General features: G+C 36.7%; 1 protein-coding gene across 2 annotated transcripts in view; it reads right to left on the minus strand.

Moving 5' to 3' along the window:
- The window catches only part of SLC12A2 (solute carrier family 12 member 2), a 59,732-nt gene that overhangs the window by 11,505 nt on the left and 26,344 nt on the right, over nt 1-21,883 (minus strand). For both annotated transcript variants that reach the window (XM_062599050.1, XM_062599049.1), the window contains exons 10-19: nt 18,898-19,046; nt 13,329-13,436; nt 12,487-12,610; nt 10,984-11,085; nt 9,521-9,676; nt 8,431-8,530; nt 5,446-5,557; nt 2,581-2,721; nt 2,212-2,318; nt 117-196 (exon numbers count right to left, since the gene is read on the minus strand). In XM_062599050.1, coding sequence (XP_062455034.1) covers nt 117-196; nt 2,212-2,318; nt 2,581-2,721; nt 5,446-5,557; nt 8,431-8,530; nt 9,521-9,676; nt 10,984-11,085; nt 12,487-12,610; nt 13,329-13,436; nt 18,898-19,046 — 1,179 coding nt within the window. The remainder of the gene's footprint in view (nt 1-116; nt 197-2,211; nt 2,319-2,580; nt 2,722-5,445; nt 5,558-8,430; nt 8,531-9,520; nt 9,677-10,983; nt 11,086-12,486; nt 12,611-13,328; nt 13,437-18,897; nt 19,047-21,883) is intronic.

The following is a 21,883-nucleotide window of genomic DNA, read 5'->3' on the forward strand; positions in this document are numbered from 1 at the left end:
ATGTTGTTGAACATTGTTTATTCTTATTATAGGTATCTTCAATTAACATTTTCATAAGATGATATTAAAAGGAAATTAGAACAGCTGTTCCCTAGAGGAAACAAAATAAATCTTACCTTGTCCCTGAAGGTGAGAAATATCCAAGCCCTCCTTTAGACGGATGACAACAACACCATACTGAATGTCAAAGGCATCACTACACAAAGGGAACAAAAATAAAACAGTGTTAAAACCTTTTTATAAACTTCCCCCCCCATAAGACCTACTTTACATACTGTCTTTCAACAAAATTTCAGAAATCAAACAGCTATTTAAACTCCCAAATCATAAATTAGTATTACAATTTCAGTTGCAGTTCCAAATCAACTGCATCAGTGAACTGAACACTCTACTCTGAAAAGCAACATACAGAAAGGATATCGGTTCCATTTCCTCTCTCTCACTCTAATATGTAAAACAGTGATTAAAAAAGCAATATGAAAAAGCTAGCATAGTTCTGCAGAGATGATGATAGGATACACTGGGAAATATAAATTTTGATTTTTTTTCCCTTCCATAAAAGCAATTTATTTCAGGCATGTCTCCTCGAAATGAAAACTATAAATTCCTGAAGTGTTTCCAATACATTTGGAGACTTAAAGAGCTATGAAGCTGTAATTTCGAATCAAATTAGAAAAGTTAAATGTGTCTATTTTCATTATATACAATGAGGAAAAAAAACTTGTTCCTTTAAAATACAGACTAAGAGGAAAAATTTCATTACTGCTGAAGCAGGCAACCAGCCTGAATAAACAGCTAAGTAAAAGTTGGAGTAAAATGAAGGACAAACCCTAAGATTTCAACAGAAAAAATATGAACTTAACCGTATCACACAGTCTGCGTTAACATTTAATTGTCAGTGCGTTAAATGTAAACATCTCATTACAAACAGTTGCAATTCACGAAACTCCCATGCCATTTCCATGGACAGAAATCCCACAAGCTTTTACTCATTAAACACTTTTTTTTTTTGAAGCAGTAAGATCTGATGTGAAGTGTTCAAAGTATCAATATATACTATAGCAAATGCAAGAAACAAGGTTTGTGTAGAAGCAAAGGTTTTTTGAATTTTTTAATTCATTATTTAATTTTTCAAATCTCTATAGACACATTTCTGTTCACGTATTTCAGAATAATTTTCCATCCAAAAGTACCTACAGCTACTACCTGCTGAGGTTTCTCTTAATGCATGCGAGAAACCACGTGACTTTCTTGGCCATAGGAATTCTTCCAGTACAAGTCATTCCAAATCAAAACAAACATCTCCTCCCTCACTCCTACTGCCCCCTATTTTTCCACTTCATTTCATGTTTCTGCTTTTTTCCTCAGTGAGAGAGAATTGTTCCCCCACCCCAACATTTTACTCTCTACTTGTAATTCCCCTTCACTACCTTTCTTTCCCTTTCTTTCTTACAGTAAAGGAGAAGCATAAAGCACAATTAAAACCAGTTAAGTAGCATACAACAAAACAGAACATGTAAGTGTGACAAGCAAGATTTGCTTTTTTCAAAAATATCTATAGCACAAGTTATTCTATAAAAGTTTTTGGCCAGCACTAGACTGCCTTTCAGGTCTGGCAAACTACACTGGGATTTCCTTTCCCATCTGTTTATTGGCTCCTGCATTACTTTGTGTGTCTAGTGCTGTGTATCAACTACAAGAAATACTTTACTTACAGGAACACTAACTGGACCATACAACTTTGGCATAAGACTATATTCATTTTTTACACTTAATCTGTGCAAAAATTGTAGGAAAAACCCTGCTTTCAATAGAACATATGGTTGAATACATTGAGCAGACCAACACATAAAATACTAGTTCTAAATCTAATGACAGTAAGTCTTAAATCTCATACCACCCTCTCAAATCCCTCCAGATACATAAACGGTTCTTATCTAGAAACTCAAAATATTTAAACTATGAATGTTTGCTTATTAATTTCCATATCAGGGAAAAAAATATATATATATATATATATGTACACACACACACACACACACTGTATTGAAGATTGCTGGATCAGCAACATGGAAAATTTGAGTCTTACTGAAAACTTAGAGAACTTGTGTAACTAAGATCTTTAGGCAAAAATTTGTTGCTCTTTGACTTATCAAATGTACTGAAAAGGAACATAAGTCTGTTATCTACACTTCTTCATTTTCTACTTACTGGAATAAATTGATATAGGTTTCAACATCTCTCATGTCAGCTTCTCTCCAGTTTTTCTTAAATCCAACAACAAGAGTATTAGGTCTCATTCTACCCAGACCAGCAGCCTAAGGACAACACAAAAAGATTTTCAAAGCCTGAATTACTTAAACAGCTATAGTTTTTTTTTTTTTTTTTTTTTTTTTTTTTTTTTTAATGCAGAAGATTGAGACAAAATTTTAAGGTAAAATTGCATAATGAAAATACTTCAACATGCACAATACAAGAAACACTTCCATTAAAAAAAAAAAAGGAGACGAGAGAGAGAGAGAGAGAGAGAGAGAGAGAGAGAGAGAGAGAGAGAGAGAGAGGAGAAAGAGACAAGCGTACCTGCATTAAGTACTGCCCTCCATCTCTCAAGTCCTCTGCATGCACTGGTGCATAGAAGGCTTTCATCTTGTTTTTAATAAGCCATCGCTGATATTTGGCCAAATCAGTTGACAGTTCCTTCACAGCTTGCCTCCGAGGACCCTTTCAAAACAAGCAAATAAATGGGAGCAGGAACTAATAGTATCAACAGTGGTAATGCCCCATTTCTTATTTCACTGCTAGAATCCAAATCAAACTTGAAGAGCCTCAAAACAAGCTTTCCTGCTTTCCAAGACACCAACAGAAATTAAACATTATTCTTACTGCTGTTGGAAGTGAGTAGACCAGATTCATTTTTAAGGAAAGCAGCTAAATATGTTTTAGTGTATTAGGATTGTGTTTTTTTTTTGTTTGTACTTCATACTTTAAGAAGAAACTTTGTATTGCATCAGAAGCATTTGAGGAGGAGTGTGAATTTTATATATGAAGCTTTTTACTGGAGATGCAATAGCCTCTCTGTAGCCAACTTCAGTCTGGAACACATCACAGTATGATTCTGAAGAACAGTTACTCAAAGTTTGCTTCTTCCCCCTCATCCCTTGAAATACACCAGTCTGGCCTAGAAGTTTACAGATATATTCTGTTCTTATACTTAAAGGGACCATAAGCTTGTTTTAAAGGGACTTTTTCTTTTCTGCTCTCCAAGAAGAGAGGACTGCTGAAGTTGCACTGATGCAGAAAAAAACCAAACAAATGAATAAATCCTTTTATCCTGACAGAAACTAGGAAGGAAAGTTAGCAAAATGTTAGGGGCTGGGCTGAAAGGGAAGAGGGGATCAACCTAAAGGGATAAATACTACTCCAAAGATGAGCAAAATTTTAACCATTGGCTAAAGCTGATATTCAATTTGCTGCTCAAGAAGGTTTACTTTACATCAGGATTTATAAGAAAATATCTATATAGCAATTGGTCTCCCTGAAACAATAACACTAGGAAGGAAACCTAGCATTTTCCCTAGCCTCCATTACCTACTTCTGTAGGGCCAACTGCATCAGCTCTATTTGCATGGGAAAAGAATGGCAAGGATTACTTAAATAGGTTAGAACTAACTTCAGTTAGTTCCATAAGCAGTGGATGTTGTGTACCTTGACTTCAGCAAGGCTTTTGACACTGTCTCCCGTAACATCCTCCTAGAGAAGCTCCGGAAGTGTGGGTTAGACGAGTGGACAGTGAGACAGCATTGAGACTGGCTGAAAGGCAGAGCTCAGAGGGTCATCATCAGTGGCATGGAGTCTAGTTGGAGGCCTGTGGCTAGTGGCATCCCCCAGGGCTCAGTACTGGCGCCAGTCTTGTTCAACTTTATCATCAGTGATCTGGATGAGGGGATGGAGTGCCTCCTCAGCAAGTTTGTGGATGATCCCAAGCTGGGAGGAGTGGCTGACACACCTGAGGGCTGTGCTGCCATTCAGAGAGACCTGGACAGGCTGGAGAGCTGGGCGGAGAGGAACCTCATGAGGTTCAACAAGGGCAAGTGCAGAGTCCTGCACCTAGGGAGGAATAACCGTAGGCACCAGGACAAGCTGGGGGCTGACCTGCTGGAGAGCTGCTCTGCAGAGAAGGACCTGGGAGTGCTGGTGGATGACAGATTGACCATGAGCCAGCAATGTGCCCTTGTGGCCAGGAAGCCCAATGGTCTCCTGGGATGCATTAGGAAGAGCGTTGCCAGCAGGTGGAGGGAGGTGATCCTGCCTCTCTACTCAGCCCTGGGGAGGCCTCATCTCGAGTACTGTGTCCAGTTGTGGGCTCCCCAGTCCAAGAGAGTCATGGAGCTACTGGAGAGAGCTCAGCAGAGGGCTTCAAAGATGATCAGAGGGCTGGAGCACCTGCCCTATGAGGAACGGCTGCGAGAGCTGGGCCTGTTTAGCCTGGGGAAGAGCAGACTGAGGGGGGATCTTATCGATGTGTACAAGTACCTGAAGGGAGGGTGTCAAGGGGACGAGGACAAACTCTTTTCAGTTGCCCCATGTGACAGGACAGGAGGCAATGGGCAGAAATTGAAGCACAGGCAGTTCCGCCTGAACGTGAGGAGGAATTTCTTCCGTGTGAGAGTGACGGAGCCCTGGACCAGGTTGCCCAGAGAGGTGGTGGAGTCTCCTTCTCTGGAGATATTCAAGGCCTGCCTGGATGCAACCCTGTCTAACGTGCTGTAGGTGACCCTGCTGAGCAGGGAGGTTGGACTAGATGATCTGCAGAGGTCCCTTCCAACCTTACTGATTCTATGATTCTATTCTATGATTCAACTAAATTCCAAAATATCCAGTGTAACTCCAAGAAATGGCAAGTTATATTGAAAATGTGGAAGGAAGCCATGTTGCCTCAGCAGATGTCATAGCACCAAGGATGAGAGCTGCACGCTGCTGGTCATTCTTGCTGACTGCTCTCTCCAAAGTATGAATACGTACATGAGATTGAAGCACACAAGGACAGAAGAGGCTCAGACTGTAATCTCACATTACCCCTATAAAACTTCCTAAGCATTTAAGTGTCAAATGATCAATGATATTAATTTTGCTAAGTTTCCTCTCTCCCATACATATCATGCATATCCTACAGCACAACTCCTATTTGCAAGATTTTAGTCTATCTACACGTGCATGAAAGATGCAAAGCAGATGACAATTATGTTAACTGTCATATTAACTTCCAAAGTTTCCTTAAAGGTAGAGTACCACTAACTGGAAAGTGCTGACCCCTACATAAATAGATTCCACAGTATATTTCAATTTTTGCACTTTTTTCATTAAAAAAAACCAAAACAAAACAAAAAGAAATCTCCGTAAAAAAAGCCAAGGTAACTTTAAAATAAAAAGAGAGAATACACTCACCATATGCACGTGGCCACAGATCATTAAGCCCACATTTTTGGTGAAAGCGTGGACGAGGTGAAGCAAAGCTGGACGTGAGTTTGGAGCACCTGTCATAATTAAGCACTGAGGTCTGGAATAGTGAATGGAGGGGGGAGAGAAAGTTAGAAATTATTTCCTGTGGAGTTTTGTTTACTTATTTTCACTCCAAAAAATGTCTTCAAAATATTGAGCATGAGAATATAATGTAAGAGGATATGAGGATACTACTTCTCCAGTGTGGATATTAAATTAGGAAGAGATCAATCTTTCACAGTTGTCAGTGTACCAATGATTAATTAGTTGTTTTCAAACTTAATAATCCCTTTAAGTCTGACAATTTACACATTTTAAAAGGCAAGAAATACAATTTAGACAAGACTAAGTCAGAGCGATGAATTTCTTTACCTCTTTGAGGTCATACCTTTTTTCATATTCTAGCTTAGATTCTTTTCTACGAAACAGAAAAACTCGAATTGTGCTTTTGTTATCACTATCATTCAGAAGGCACAGCCAAACAACTGGTAATTATTCTAGACAACTTTCTAATCTGTTTTAAAAGTTGAAGTATCTATTCTTATTCAATTCAGAAGATTATAAAAACCAAAGCTAATTTGCTGTTCTGTCTCAACCCATTAACAGCTCCAGTTCATTTTCCATACTAGAACTAGTTAGTTCTAGGATGTACCTTGAAAATCTAAAACACTTTTTGTCATACATTAGAAACCACTGTCATGCTAAGAAGAGTAACAAAGGAGTACTCTTACTGCCAGTGTGCTTAAAACTGGCTTACATATAGCTTTGTATCTCTTTTGGAAAGAGATTTACAAATCAAAAAGCTCTACACTACCTTCATAAATGAAAGAACTGAAGTACTTCCAATGCACCCCCAAATGCACACTGATAGCAGAGCATTCACAAACTACATCAGCAGAAGCAGAAAATCACAATTGGAAAAAATTTTCCTATAATATTTGTTCATATGAGAGAGTTTGCAACCCAAAACAGACTCTCAGCAGATAGCAGTGAAGTTGCAACACTGATAACAGGTACCACCAAATATTTATGCCAGCCTTTAGATTTGCACTTAAAAAAAGTTTTAAAATTTCTGCTCTTGATAGCTGAGCAACAGCAAACAAGTTTCTTAAGTCAGACTGTTTTTTCCTATTAATGATAGAACAGGATGGAAGAGATAGTGTTTGTAAATAATGAGGAATTTTAATGTCATATAGCCTTAGAACTTCAGTAAGAACAGCCATTTCATAGTAAGTCTTCAATTTTTGCATATTATGCCTACAGCAAAAGCCAACGGTTTTCAGTTTGGAAATGGTAAGTTTTATTAATACTCATATTAATGCACCTGTAATTTACAGTTTTACTGTAATAACCATTGAGGTTGTGCCAGTATCCATCACAACTGGCTGACACTTCTTAATTCAACCATCTGTAACACAGACTTTGGAAATACCCATCCCTATACCTGTTTAATAAATTTCTAGTCACTTCCAAGAGAGGCTAGAGGTCAGAACTGGAGTATTTCCAAACTGACACTGAATACCATCAATCTTTTCTTTGGAAACAGTTCCATCTCTTCCAGGTTTTGGGTTGTGGAATTAAATTCAGCAGTAAATGGCACTTGTATCAAGAATCTCTCCCTTACTTTTCACTCCTTATTGAATTCTGCCATAAGTAAGCAAAGTCTCCCTCTGTACATAACAGAAGATTTTAGTAGCTAGATCCCCTTGCTAACACACTGACCATAATCCAGCTATGGCAGAATAAGTCATTCCTTAAAGCTGCGGCTGCAAGGGTTGATAAAGATTCACTAGACTAAGTGATGTAAACCACTATGCTGGGCACAGGCAGCATATAGGAAGTAACTGTCCAATCTGAAAAGAGACAGGTCAACAGTACAAAAGAAGATGTACAAATGTTTTCTTCTGTACAAAAGAAAGGCTGCCAGCTAAGTTAGTTGATTCTTAAGAAAAGGTAGCTAAGGATGGAATCTTACTGTTGCCTGATTACCTAGTGAGAGGCCAGAGAAGAAGATGGAGTCAGACTACCTGGAGTTGCACAGCAAAAGAACAAGGGGCAACTGACAAGATATGACATGGGACATTCCAGCATCAAGGAAAAAAAAAAGAAAAAAAATTAATGAGGATGGTCAAATATTGGAAAAAAATGCCCAGTGAATCTATCCTTGGATATACTCGAAGCTTGATTGTGTATGGCCTGCAGCAACCTGATTTAACATCAGTGTTGGAGCTAACTTTGCATTTGGCTCTGCCCTGAGCCAGTTGAGTGCAGGGTTGTAAAAGCTCACCTAGTTAAGTCTTGTCCAATCTTTGATTCTCCCTATTTGGAGGGAATAGTATAAGAAGCCAATGACTTCTGTTAATATTTTTTCAAACACTTTTCTTCTAGAATAGCTTACTCCATAAAATTAGCATATATACTATAGGATAGGCAATTGCCTACTTCAGTAGGATACTTTCAGGGCAGCCATGCTGGCTAATGAAAAATCAGTTCTTTTTCAGTTGTGTGAAGAATACTAGTGTAACCACTTTGCCATTAGTGCAGCATAGTAGTAGAGTCTCTCTAATGTGAAACACTGTAGAAGAACCAACATTGTACATTATATATACTCATGGATTTTACTTTAGGTTAGTTTTAGCTTGATCACATGGACTGAATGTCCATTAGTAGTTTGAAGCATGTTTCCTTTTTGATGAAATTGAAATGGAAATCTCATTCACAGGCCCCAAGACCAGTCCATGATGCAAACTAAAGTGCCATAAATTGGCATGAAGAGACCTGCTTCTAAAGTGCACTCATGATCAGAAATAAAATGCTAACGCAGGGATCCCAGAGGCTGTACAGGATAGTGCAGTTCCAAATTGTTACAATCCAGAGAAGCTGAATAGGCAATTTAATGGAAACCACCTTTAGTATTAGCGTAACTGTTACCTAAAGTTTTTCACATGATCTTCCACTCCTGAGAGACGAATAGAATGCTGTAGTGCATTCAAGTAAGTCAGAGCCTGTGTTGAGGATCCCCAATTCACATCTGTGGGAAGATTTGAAGTTTCAATATTTTATTAAAAGCAGCTCAATGTAAAAGTACATGATCACAAAATGAATGTTTAATACCAACAGGAAACGCATAAGATTTAAGCTACATCTTAGTACATTCTGCACAATACTGGCTAACAAACCCTACTGCTAAATAGCCAATTCTATTTAAAGATAGCATTTCTGTAAAAGTTTTCTAATACAAGTGGCAGTCTGGTATTTTACAGTTAATAAAAAACAAAAGTGGAGCTGAGTGGTTTCCTGTATTTCAAAGGACGTGACAACTTCAGAGTTCAAATTTAGAGAGAGGGGAAAAAGGTATTTATTCATTCGATGTCACAGCAAAGGAAAAGTAGTTTTAAAAAATGCTGTATGAGATTAAGTCAAATACTTTAATGAGCAACTTCTAATGAAAAAAGAAAGAGGACAAAGACTTGATTTAGCAGTTTCTTTAAGATTATTAATTTCCTCATAAAAGTTCCAGATATCCCCTTTAGTTGTTCCCATAAAGGTTTTACTTTTGCTAGCTAGAATGAATTTATTATCCAAGTATTTCATAATCTTCATAGTCTAGTATATTGTCTTTTCCTTTTTGTCTGCTTCAGGAATACTTTTTACTCAGTTTTGCTCCATCTGAAAAAACACGCTTTTCTGGTGCCTTCAGCACCGCAACCCAAGCTCTTTTCACATGCATCTTTCCATCTTTTCTTCAAATGCTTACGTTTAAGAACGAGCATGTTTGATTTAGATGCACCTTGATAAATTTTTCTTTTTGTGGTGGTGGGAAGACAGGAAATAGCAGCAGTGAACATACAGGCATTTGCAATGACATTTCACTACAACTGGACGGTCTGAAACAGAAGCTTGAGCTAGCCAGCTAAACAGAATCAAGTTCTCAGTTTCCTCAAAAGGCCATGGCTTTCTCCTCCTCCTGCCTCCCTTCAGCCACTCCCCATCCAAAACCAAAAAATACTCCCATACATACCTGGTTTCTTGTAAGTGACATAAATGTAGAGTCCAAGGACTATGACATATGTTAGAAGTGCTGCCCACCAATTTATGACAAACATCACTATGCAGCACAAAATTGCTCCAACAAGAGAAATCCACATATTGTAGTATTTGAAAGCAGGGCGCCAGCCTAAATCAAAACATAATTTGAAGGATGGGGAGGGAAGAGAGGAAGAAACATTTAATCACTACTCCAGGAGAAGGCAGGAGCTGTTCCTTTTGTGCTCTGCATTGCATTTCATGGTAATGCATGACAGTTTCAGCAATGTACAAAATAAAGACTTTGGCACATTTATGCTTTGATTTTCCAACACATTTCAAATTAATTTGCATCTTTCTTACACGGAGGGCAGGATGAGAAACATTTGCATGCCCAAAAGCATGTCTCAAAAGGAGTCTGAAGATACTTGTGCCAGCGTGTCTATTAAAACAAGCTATTAAAACATTTGAAAACAGCTTGCATTACAGTTGATTTTTATTTTCAAGGGTTTTCAAATATAGATTACCAGCAAGTTTCTCTTGAACACACATAAAACTAGAATCAGTTAGTATTATGTTTAGTGTTTTTACACGACTAGAAATTTTCACCATATTAAAAGAAAAAGGACAGACCTATCCAAACAGAATGCAAATATGCCACAGTACTGGACTGTCACTGTTTTATGCCCTGATTCGTCATAAATTAATCCAAGATCAAGTAAATACACCAAACGCTCACCAGCATACACTTGTTAACCTTGGGTATCAGACATACAGTTGTTATGTAGATATTGAGTTAAGCAAATGCTCTGAAAAAAAAAATCAGGATGTCTATCGGTTCCATAAATAAGAACCTTTTAGGTGCGTTATTTCAGCATGAACCACGCTGGAACGGACAAGAGATCAATTTGATCAAGATTCGGTTCTTCCGTTGTCTTCACCTGGCTCACTCCTTTATTCTAACTAGCATCCTACACCAAACAAAGCCTATAAAAATATAGCAATAGCACCTGCAATTCCAGTTTCTTCTGTACTAGGAGACTAACTCATATTAAGAGAGAAATTCAAAAAAGATACAAGGGTAGGTCTTGAACTGCTGATATTGAATTATCATGAAAACTTTTTTCAAGCAATAATCCTTAAAGGCACCTCATCACAGGATATAGTCATGGCAGATATCACCATAGATCTATTTGAGAGTTTCTGAATAAAAACTCAATTATCTTGTGTTCCTTCAGCAAAGATGACAGTAACTCCTAAACTTTTAGTCATAGATGAGAGTCCTCAAAATTTCAGAAGACCCAAGCATGTACCATATTAAGCTTGTAATTGAGATGCACCATGAAAATCAAATAGACAATTATATTAAACAGAAAAATTAAATTAATACCTTTTAAAATATATTTCTGCATCTAGAAATTGAAGGTTAAACTCTCACCCCCAAAATGTGATTCCTACCTGGAGATTTTGCAAGAGAAGCATGGAATACTGAGAAGTTAATCAAGGCATACGAAGCCAAGAAGAAATTGGAGATAATTGGAGCAATGACATTCAATTCAGCTGTAAAACCAAAAACAAAACAAGCTGTTATGAAACACACCATCAAATGGCTTTGTAGGTTCTAGAGCCAGAAGTCTGCTACAAAATCAGCTTATTTTATGATTTTCTCTAAGGAAAGTAGTTTGCCCTTTTAAATTAACACATCTGTTGTACAAAGTCACTTACTGAATTACTTTCTAATAGTCAGGAAACGTAACTTTCAGTTCAAAAAGAAGTCCATACTATCAAGTTTCTACATCTGTTTTGAAGTGCTACATACTTTCTCAAAATAATTCAAATATAATATTCAAAATAATTCAGAGTAAGATTTTTTTCCCTGTGTGGCTTGATCAAACAGTGCAGCTATGTCCTCAATTCTGAAGAGCCTCAGAATAGATGGACAGAGCTTTAATACATACATACATATATAGTATGTCTCTAACTAGAAGTCTCAATTCTCAAACAGCATAGAACAAGAGTCCAACAAGATTAAGAAATTGTTAAGTATAGTAAATAGGAACAGCAGACAAAGTTACTGCATGCAGTTTGACACACACATTCAACAGTACTCATGTTAATGCAGTATCCTAAACCACCACCTGTGGCAATAGTGATTAGCACTCCCCCTCTTTTGGGAGGGATCAAAGAGCCCAATGCTCTCTTTTCCTTGAGGCAGTACAATATGAAACACTTGTATTTGTACTCCCTCCACCACAAGGAACTGTGACCAAAGTGCAGAATCTCCAAGGCGAGTGTCCAGTTTTCAAGTATCATGCTGCAACATGGATAGCATGGCTATACCTACCTTAAATAGGGTTTGGGGAAAGGATGTATGCGCAAACAGGGAATCAAACTTTAACAGCAGCAGCACAGAGCATGCAGGTGGACACGGTACAATTAGTTTGCCATCTACTTAGACGACATGTCACTACCTAGACTAGCCTTTACCTTTGGCAACAGCAGCAATCATTTCTACTGTTTACAGCTTAACGGAACACCCCACTTTAAAAAGTTCTGTTCATGCAAATTTGCTATTCACTGAGATTATTATTTGTAATTATTTCTGTAATTTTGTAATTATATCTGTTTGTAATTATTAAATACAAAAGTTTATTTCAGATATTTTTATCATATAACATCCCTCTACTTCAGGCTAAGGATATATTTTCACTGATTGGCAGCATCTAAAAATAGAGATCTGAGATGGTTAGGAAAAGCACAGTATAGCTACAACTCAGATTTATTCTAGTTCTAAACAGAGCTAGATCTAGGAGACAGGAGAAAATAATCCTCACACTAAACAGATTTAGAATGCAGACTTAAACTGTGCGTTAGACCTCAAGGATGCTGTCATCAAGTCATGAATAGAATGCTTCATAAAGAACAAAAAGATACTGAGATTTACTATAATTTGAAACTAACCAATTAATATGAATCCAAGAGCAATTAAGAATGTTAGAAGATATCCTCTCAGTGGTTCATTGTTCTTCCCATAGCCTTTAGCAAACATCAGAAAACCTGGATAAATGTTGTCCTTGCACAAAGCCTAAGAAAGAAAATTCACAAGTTAGTATTTTGTTTAAAATGTATCTTTATTAACACTTACTAATGCTGTCTTTTACTGCATATGTTATCTTCCTAAAAGAAGGTTTGCAGCCAAGATGCACAAATTCTATTTGCAATTGTCATTGTATTTTGCATTTCCTACATTTTATCCTTCAGTAGCTTCTATCAATAACAAGCTTCACTTTTCTATATCTGGTCAACTATTTTAAGATGCCAGTAAAGTACAATCATCACAATTTTTTTTTAAGAGCTAAAACAATGTTTCCTCAGAAAGCAGAAAGTTTGCCTAATGCTACGTTCATTCTCTGCTTCAATACTTGCCTTTGAATTCTGCAACAGAACTCCTATGTTTGGTTCCCTACTGAACTTTTAGGGAAGAGAGTTTGTTCTGAAGATTATTCAAGGATACAAAGTTTTACTAAATAAAACAGAACTCTTAAGATTGAGATTTAAGTTTAAAAAAGAACCAGGAACAGTAGAATACTTTCAGGAACACCAACAAAATCAATATAAATTAACTTACACATGAATTGGTACATAGTTATATTGAGTTTCCAATTCCGGTAAGAAAATATTAAAATCAATCTACTGACCTCAATTGGTACAAATCCACATCACAGCATACCAGAGTCCCTTTCTAAAATTCTGATTCAAAACTTATTTTTTTCAAAAGATTACAGTTTTGTTTCCATACTTACCTGGAAGATCTTTGGTGCACTCACAAGAGATGCTAATGCAGAAGAAAGGGTGGCTGAAAAAATACCTGCAGAAATCAATGGTGCAAATCCTGATACCATGCTCATCACCTGAAGACACAAGACACAAATCCTTTCTTAAAAGAGTATGAAAAAGTATATTATACAGATGGATGAAAACATTAACTGCACAGTAAATGGAAAAATAGAATATCATGTACTCTCCACTTAAAAGTTGTTTAAGCATCATGCATTCAAATCAATGTAAGAGCTAGGGAACAGCTCAAGAGGGATAAGCAGATCCTAGTTTCAGAATAAGAGATGGTGGCTCTTCATGCAACATACAGTCAAACCAAGTAATTCTCTGGTCACAATGATCTATGACAGAAGCCTCCAAGGGCTCTTAAGAAAATTGGAAAAGAAATTAGATACAAGAAAAAATCCAATGGAAGTTGTTACATATTGTGACTAATCTACCATTGAATAACAGGACCTCAGGAAGCTCACATGACAAAACCACGAGTCAAGTCAGAGAGTATCCTGGGAAAGTTTATTACCTTCCTGTAGATCAGTTTCTCATCATCTCTATCACTGTAAGCTAGGGTTGTTTCCCATTCAAAACCACAAGGACAGGACAAGTTTGCATCCTATTCTCCCTCCCCTCTCCGCCAAGCCAAGATCATACCCTAGGAAGACTTTGTAACCCCAAGGAACAATATGCAACTTCTAGTAAACTGGAAGTAACAAATGCTCAGCAGGCTGAGTATACAGGACTCATGTTGATTAAAGAAAGAAAGAAAAAAAAATAATTAAACTACAAACAAAAACCAAACAGGTTCTGTCTAAAGACAATATAGCCTGAAGACTCGCTTATACTAACCTACTGTTCCACTTCCTTACATAGCTGCATCAAGCTTTGTATGTGTCAAGTGAATTAAGATAAAAAACTGTGTTTAAAAACAGTCATGGTTTAATACTTAGGATAACTGTTCTTTATAAAACAAATCCTCACCTGCTTAAAGGCAACCAGTGTTTAATAATTTGGTAACATCTTGAAAAATTGACATTTTAGTCACTGGAACAAACTCAGTGGCACCTTTCAAGCAGAATATCAATATCAGAATGAGGTCCTGCATCATTTGCACTAAAACATATACCTCTTTCCTGCTGGCAATCTCATCTAAAATAGCAGGATGGGGACTATAGGGAAGAAAGATCAGGCAGAAGCATCTAGTTTTTAAAATCACTGACACACTGAGGTTGTACAATCCAAGCAACCTCACTAAGCAAGACATGCTCCCAGAAACAATGTACAGGTGCCTGATGAAGTTTTATTCATTTTCCAAGCGCTAAGTTAATGGCAAAATTTGGCATTCTTCTCCAAGTCAGACTGTGAGAAACTGCTAGATCTCTCAACTGGGCAACTGAATCTCTAGGTTGCATTAGGTTTCACCAATCAGTTTAACGCATGCCTTGGCTGAAAAGGAGTGAAAGAATTACATGTGCCTAAAATGAGTGATGAAGTAGCTGTTAGTCATTTAAGGAATGAAAGACAGGATTTCCTGGAGTTCACAAGAAAAAAAATGTTAAGGCAGGGCAAGCATTTATTCATACAAGTCAGATAGCTAGATATGTCTCTACGTATGCTATATTACCATATATAGTGCCTACATCTATCACAAGATACATCATGTATCTTGTGATAGATGTAGGCACTATATATAGATGTATCCAAGATCTTGGATAAGATCTTGGGATCTTATCAATGTGTACAAGTACCTGAAGGGAGGGTATCAAGGGGACGAGGACAAACTCTTTTCAGTTGCCCCATGTGACAGGACAGGAGGCAATGGGCAGAAATTGAAGCACAGGAAGTTCGGCCTGACCGTGAGGGGGGATTTCTTCACTGTGAGAGTGATGGAGCCCTGGACCAGGTTGCCCAGAGAGGTTGTGGAGTCTCCTTCTCTGGAGATCTTCAAGGCCTGCCTGGATGCAACCATGCTCTAGGTGACCCTGCTGAGCAGGGAGGTTGGACTAGATGATCTCCAGAGGTCCCTTCCAACCTTACTGATTCTATGATCTATGGTAGTTAAAGGTATCACGAATAAGATATCATAAAACTTATCGCCTAACACATTTTTAACCTTTCCTCTTGTATTAACTCATTGCTTTGAATATTTTCATACTTGGCAATGTAAGATTAAGCTATTCCTCTAATGCCCAAGATTAAGTTAGTTTTATACTTGCAGTAAAGTTACAGCTATAAATGCCAGAATGCAACAAACTTATACTGTATTTCCAGAAGATAAGAGTACAAATGCTTTACTGACAAACATTTCACACACACACACAAAAAAGTTTGGAGAATATAATACAGAATAACCTTGGCTGAAGCAGTATGATTTTTTTCCCCTCTGCAAGGATATTTGATTGAAGGACCTGTTGTGGATGTTACCTATTTATAAGTTTTACTCTTGCCCCTTTTCATCCCATTAAAACACGTAGTTATTTCAAGGCCTTCATTCTATTACATTCGCATCAACTTCTTGCACTTTAGTTCTCTCTTTTTAAATATTAAATCTGTTTTATAAACTTGAGAGAAGTCTGAGCAAGGTGTATGCAGATAGCATTTGCTCAGTTTAAAAGTTGCTAATTTACAACCTAGGTTACTAATGTTAAACAAATAAATGGAAGCTTCTTCTAAAACTGAAAGAAAATTAGGACAAGTTCCAGGAGAACCACAGTGTTAAAAACCACCCATGACCACAAAACAAAGAGGCCTACAAATGCAGATGACTATAGCAATGAAACTTCACATCACATAGAATTGGAAGGGCAGGTACTCAGCAAGAGCTGTCCTATTATCACTGGTGCAGTGAGAAACAGATACAGTCACTGCTGATAAGAGACTTATATTTGTTTGACACTTCCAGTTTAGACAGTTCCCTAAACAAAATTTCAAACATTTGAGATAATGAAATGTTGTATTTTGACTAGTTTCAGTTATTTGGTTCAGCGGTTGTGGAGCATAAGAAAAGTCACACAAAACAAGTACCAGCTTCTTTATAATCTTTTAAAATTTTACAATGAAAATGGACAAAGGGTTACTCCACATCCCCCTGCTTATCTTCAAGCTATTTTAAAATGTTTTACAACCTCCACCCTTTGCAGTGTTTTAGCAGAACTTCTACACTGCTTCTGCCATGTAGTTTTGTGCTACTTCTGACTTTCATCTAAAACTAGACATTTTCATAAAAACTATTTGCATATACTTTAAAATAGGAATATAATTGAATTCTGCATTTAAATTACCCACAGTTATAGCTAATAATAGGCAAGTTCTAGGCTCAGGCCTATAGAGCCCAAACAAGATCCTCAAATTACTCTGCTACCAGCTGACAGCCCTTATGACACTAAGCGGAAGAATGTCCAAGGCCTGCCAGGAGCTGTTCTTCATTTGTAAAGACTGAGACAGCAACTGAAGACAGTCTTCTCATGCAAGCCTGCTACCATCCCACAGAGTAAAGTTCTAAGCCCCTCTTGCACGTGGCTCTTAAATTAAGTCACTTAGTATCACCTAAGCTTTCCATAGGTAAATTTTACTACAAGTCATCCATTTCTGGATGGATTTTTCTGTTCAGCAAAAATATTCAAAACCAGATCTGTCTAAGCACAAAACACAAATCAGTTCTATGCTGAAAGGACTTAATACAACACAAAGTGTAAAGATGACAAAATACCACTCATTCTGCAATCAAGTCAGGCACACAAGTTAGTTGGCACTTTCAGCCCTAGAATCTACAATGCTTCCAAGTTGTTAAATAAATTAAAAAAAAAAAAGACATCTTCACTCACTTTGGAGATTAGTTTGTTTGTGAAGTACTGTTCCTCAGTTATTTATCCTACAGAAAGAAGCTATGTTTGTATGAACTGCTTGAGAGGTGCTCCAGTCTGAGGCTCACACACACTGACTGTGACACTTATATAAAAAAAATCCTCCCCTAACAGCTATTATTCAGAGACACTGAGTAAGTCAGAGGAAGTTCAATCAGAAAAATGAACAAAAGTTTATAATTTTTCTATAGACAGATAGCCTCTCATGCAAACAATTTCACTGTCATGTCTTCTGAAAAGTCAGAATCAGATTAATCTTGCAGGTACACAGGAAAGGATGAAAGGCAATGGATACAAGCTGCAGCAAGAGAAAGTCCAATTTTGACAAATTAGTTTACAAGATAAATACTTGTGGAAGAAACTTCTCAGTTCAGGTGCTAGTGAAAGAAATTCACAATGAGGATAGTGAAGCACTGCACAGCCTGTCTGGGCAACCTGCTGCAATCTGCATGATGAGATTTTCAAAATTCAACAAAAAGGGGGGCATTATGAGGAATGCATTCTCTGTGCAGGTCTTGGCTTTGAAACTTACTTTTCCCATTTAGAGCCTACTAATTTTTCTATGACTAGTGCTTTTAGATCAAATAGAGCATTAGTGACTAGATTGTTAGAATTACGAGCTACATTTATGATGAGCAACTTCACTGAAGTTACATCAAAAAAAAGAAAAAGGACACAATCAGAAGAAGCTAGTTTTACACTCTTCTCAGGTGTGCACTGGATAAGGTACTGAGCTCTTTCAAGCTTTAACAAATGAGGAGAGCGATCAACAAGTATCACAGAATAACTACTCCCACAATAATAATTTTGAAATATTTCCAATATATACTTTTTCTAAACCCAAACAAAGTACAAAGTGACACCACACAAACATCCAAACTATTCCACTCAAAAAAATATATTTTACTGTAATAGATTGGTCTGTAGTGGATCATTATTTTGGCATGTACAAATTGTAATCAACTTCTCCAGCCTGCTGCCTGCAAACAGGTTGATAGCCTTCCTACATATAGGTTTCTAATCCAAATATACAAGCTGCTGTTTTTCTCATTAGTAGATTTCAGCTTTATCTCACCCATTTTTGTAATAAACATACAAAAAAAAAAAAAAAAAAGAAGAAGAAGAAACAAGCCCCACAGAGATGGTCATTACTACAAAACAAATTTCTTTCACAAACCCTTATTAATAGTCCATTGAAATACCCCACATCTAGAAGATTTTTTTTTAAACACAGTAATATTGGTGTTCATGAAAACTCACAAAATCCTTACCACTGAAGCTGATATTATGATAAACGTATAAAACCTTTTTTTAAAAAGGTCAACATAGTTTCTTAGAAAGTTAAAAAGCTAGGAAAAAGCAAGCTATTGGCAGAGACCATCTACAATTGCTATGCCTCACTATTTAACAATGAAAGCATCTATACCCATCAGTGAAAGCTGCAGTCCACCACCAAACCTAGGCAATTTACTCAGGAGAAAAGTAAACTGCTTTATATCACCTGTGTATAAATACTCAGAGGTCTTTATTAAAGTTACCTAGCTGTTCTAGAGTGTACCACCTAACTATTCCACATTAACCTTATAATTACAGAGATAGTCATTTTTAGCCTATATTTTTTTTTTTACAATTTGAAAAACACATACATATTAAACTGATTTAAGAGAAAATTTCATACCTGGAAATTGTTCATCAGCCCATAGTGACATTCTGTCTGACAGGATGAGAAATCATAGTTTAATTTGCAAGCTGCAGTAGTGCAATTTGTCAGCTCAGTGATAATTGTGTTATTGATGTTCCCTGTAGCATCTCGAACAACACAGGAACCTAAAATGGACCCAGTCACAGAAATAAACACAAGGTCAGTCTGTTAGTGGTTAAGACATGTCAAGCTCAAATCCCTGTTTCGCTAAGCATATTTTCATAGAGCATCATTAAAATAAGGCATTCATATTTTTAACAGATTTCAGTTTCAAGCACCTCTTCACAATGAAGAATAAACACAAACAAGAAAGCTATCTGCTTTCTTGTTTGAGAACAATGTAAGTTTTAGAAAAACTTCAGTCTAGTAAATAAGAAAAATAGTATAGAAGACAACTAACTCACTAGAATTGTAAAAGTTTAATAGCACAATTTTAGCTTAGTATTTTATTTCTTGGAGTCATGAATTTCCCATAGCACTCTACTTGAAATTAGCATTATGCACCATCACTTGATTTCATCATTTTTCTTTTTTCAGATTTCTTAGTGGAGTGTAGTTTTGTTGTGGTATGTAGGTATGCATATACATAGGTATGTACAGTTCTGAAGCTATTTCTTTTCCTATATATTGAAGTCTGATGATGCCACAGTTAAAATATTTTTTGCTACAGCGATCAAAGATGTTGACATGACAGAAGTTAATCAAGCAAGAAAGTTAACCTTCCTAGATTATTTCATGAATAATTTTCCTGGAACTTCTCCCTTTCTCTCTATCCAGAATGAGATACTAAGATATATGTAAGATGACTTACGTTATAAAGCTTCACACACATACTTCAGTTTACAAAGTCTAGCATTACATATTCCTATGGAAGTATACTTATATTTATAAAAAACACTTTCACAACTTCTAATCACATTCCAACATACTGATTTCTAGTTTTGTGTAGTTTGATTCTACAACTCAGTTAATGAGTCAGTCATTCAAAAACAAACAAAAAACAAAAAGGGCTTTGCCATGAACACTGCTGTATGATAATCTGACACTTTAACAACACTTCCATCATAGAAGTCGCTGTTGTATTTTAAACACCTATTTCTTAGTGAAAAACAAAACCCCATAGTCCCATACCTGATGCATTTTTTTTAAATCAAGTTCTACCACTTCAAAACTTCTGTCTCCAATTCATTTATGATCATAATCTTTATAATTCTACTATTCAGTAAAACTGTGAAGATACAGCATTTCAGTCTCTAAGAACAATCTCAATTGATTAAAAAGCCTGCAAGTCTTTTTTCAACGAGTTTTGTTTGTTTTGGTTTTTAAAGACAAACTACAGGAGATGGACTTCCATGTTTAACAACTGGGGCGGTTAATTTGTGTTTGGACACTCACCACTGTTTTAAGGAACAGAAATTAAATAGTGATGAAGAGAACAGGAAATGTCTACAGATGAGTAAAAGCCAAAAGCATTCCCTTAATTTTGTCTTTTCAGAACTTCAGTGAAAAGAAAGTCCTGAAAACAGAAACATATGACTATTGATGACTTAAATGACTTATTTGCAGAATACAAATAAAAAGGAGGGCACAGATGTACTACAAGCACATTAGAATAGGTTTAAATTTCTCAAATGACAGTGCCTGTTATTGACACAAAATATTTTCCTTTTCTTGACAAAAAAGGTCCCTAAATACATATACCATATTTAGATTGTTTCCTAGCTTTTAGAACTGAAGTTACAGTTGAGAATAACGCCTGGTCCTGGGTAGGTGGACATTACTTAATACTTCTAGTTTTCAGATTTATTTTTCAGTTGCTTATCAAACCCAATTTGTTAAATTTCAGCAAATTTCCTATACTGATCCTTCACCTTTCCTTCAGAGTGTGTGGAGGGGTTGGGGGGTTTTGGTTTAATCAAGATGAAAATTTCTGTATGAGAAAAAAAGTTTCTCTTCCACCATGCAGGTATTTGCTCCCCCCAGTCAAATAGCATATAAGGGATGTCATAATATATTTACCAGCTCCGGTATTTCTAGATAACATATATTCTGAATGAACCTACATTTCCAAAATACTTTTTATTAATAAAACTAGTCTGCAACTGCAATGTATAAGTTGAGTATCTCATTAAATAGCTACAGTGCAGTATCACAACCCTCCTCTTTCTTGTTTCCTTTTTTCATTCTCTAAGTTAAGCTTGCTGGCAGCTCTTTCACACATGGTGTCAACGTACAACAGGAAGAATAGTGGTACTCTGAACAAATCTAACGTAGCCTTATTACAAGAGAATGCAGAAGACAAGCCATTTGGTCAAACTGCATCCTCAAGATATACCTAACAATTCAGACACTTTATTTAACCCTATTTCATAAAGATTTTTATTTATAATAGTTTCTAGCAATAGCTTCTGTAACAATCTCTAGGTCCACTTCCTGTAAAAACAGAGTTTCACCTTCTTAGAGGCATTCAAATGTATGCTCTTGTCAAAGCCAAATTAAGTTTTGCTATGCTACAAGCTTCTGATAAGTTCAACGAAGCATTTAAGTCCTCTAGGTACAGGCAAATAGGTAGATTTACAGAGATACCACCCTGAAAAAAAATTAAGTACAACTGAGAGGACTTCTTAACTTCTTTGGTGCTACAAATGGCTATGATCAGCCTCTCGTTAATTAGCCCTATTTCATTGGGTAGGGAAAGCATGTCTTTACCCCACTCAGAGGTTTGTTCTTATTGGGCTTTTGTATGTTTTTAAGCAAATACAGTGCAATCTAAATGTTGTTCCTTGAAGGCATTCAAGAGTTTCAGTATACCAAAATAAAAGGTTGCTCATGCAGTCCTAATCCTGCAACCTGCACACTTGCGTGATTCCCTTGCTAAAGAAAGAACAGCATGGTCTTTGCCCTTACAACGGCTATACTACTGAAATAAGCATTCTAGCTCCTGCCCTTGGGCTAGCAATTT

The sequence above is a fragment of the Rhea pennata genome, chromosome Z (assembly GCF_028389875.1).
Source record: "Rhea pennata isolate bPtePen1 chromosome Z, bPtePen1.pri, whole genome shotgun sequence".
In the NCBI taxonomy this organism is placed as follows: domain Eukaryota; kingdom Metazoa; phylum Chordata; class Aves; order Rheiformes; family Rheidae; genus Rhea; species Rhea pennata.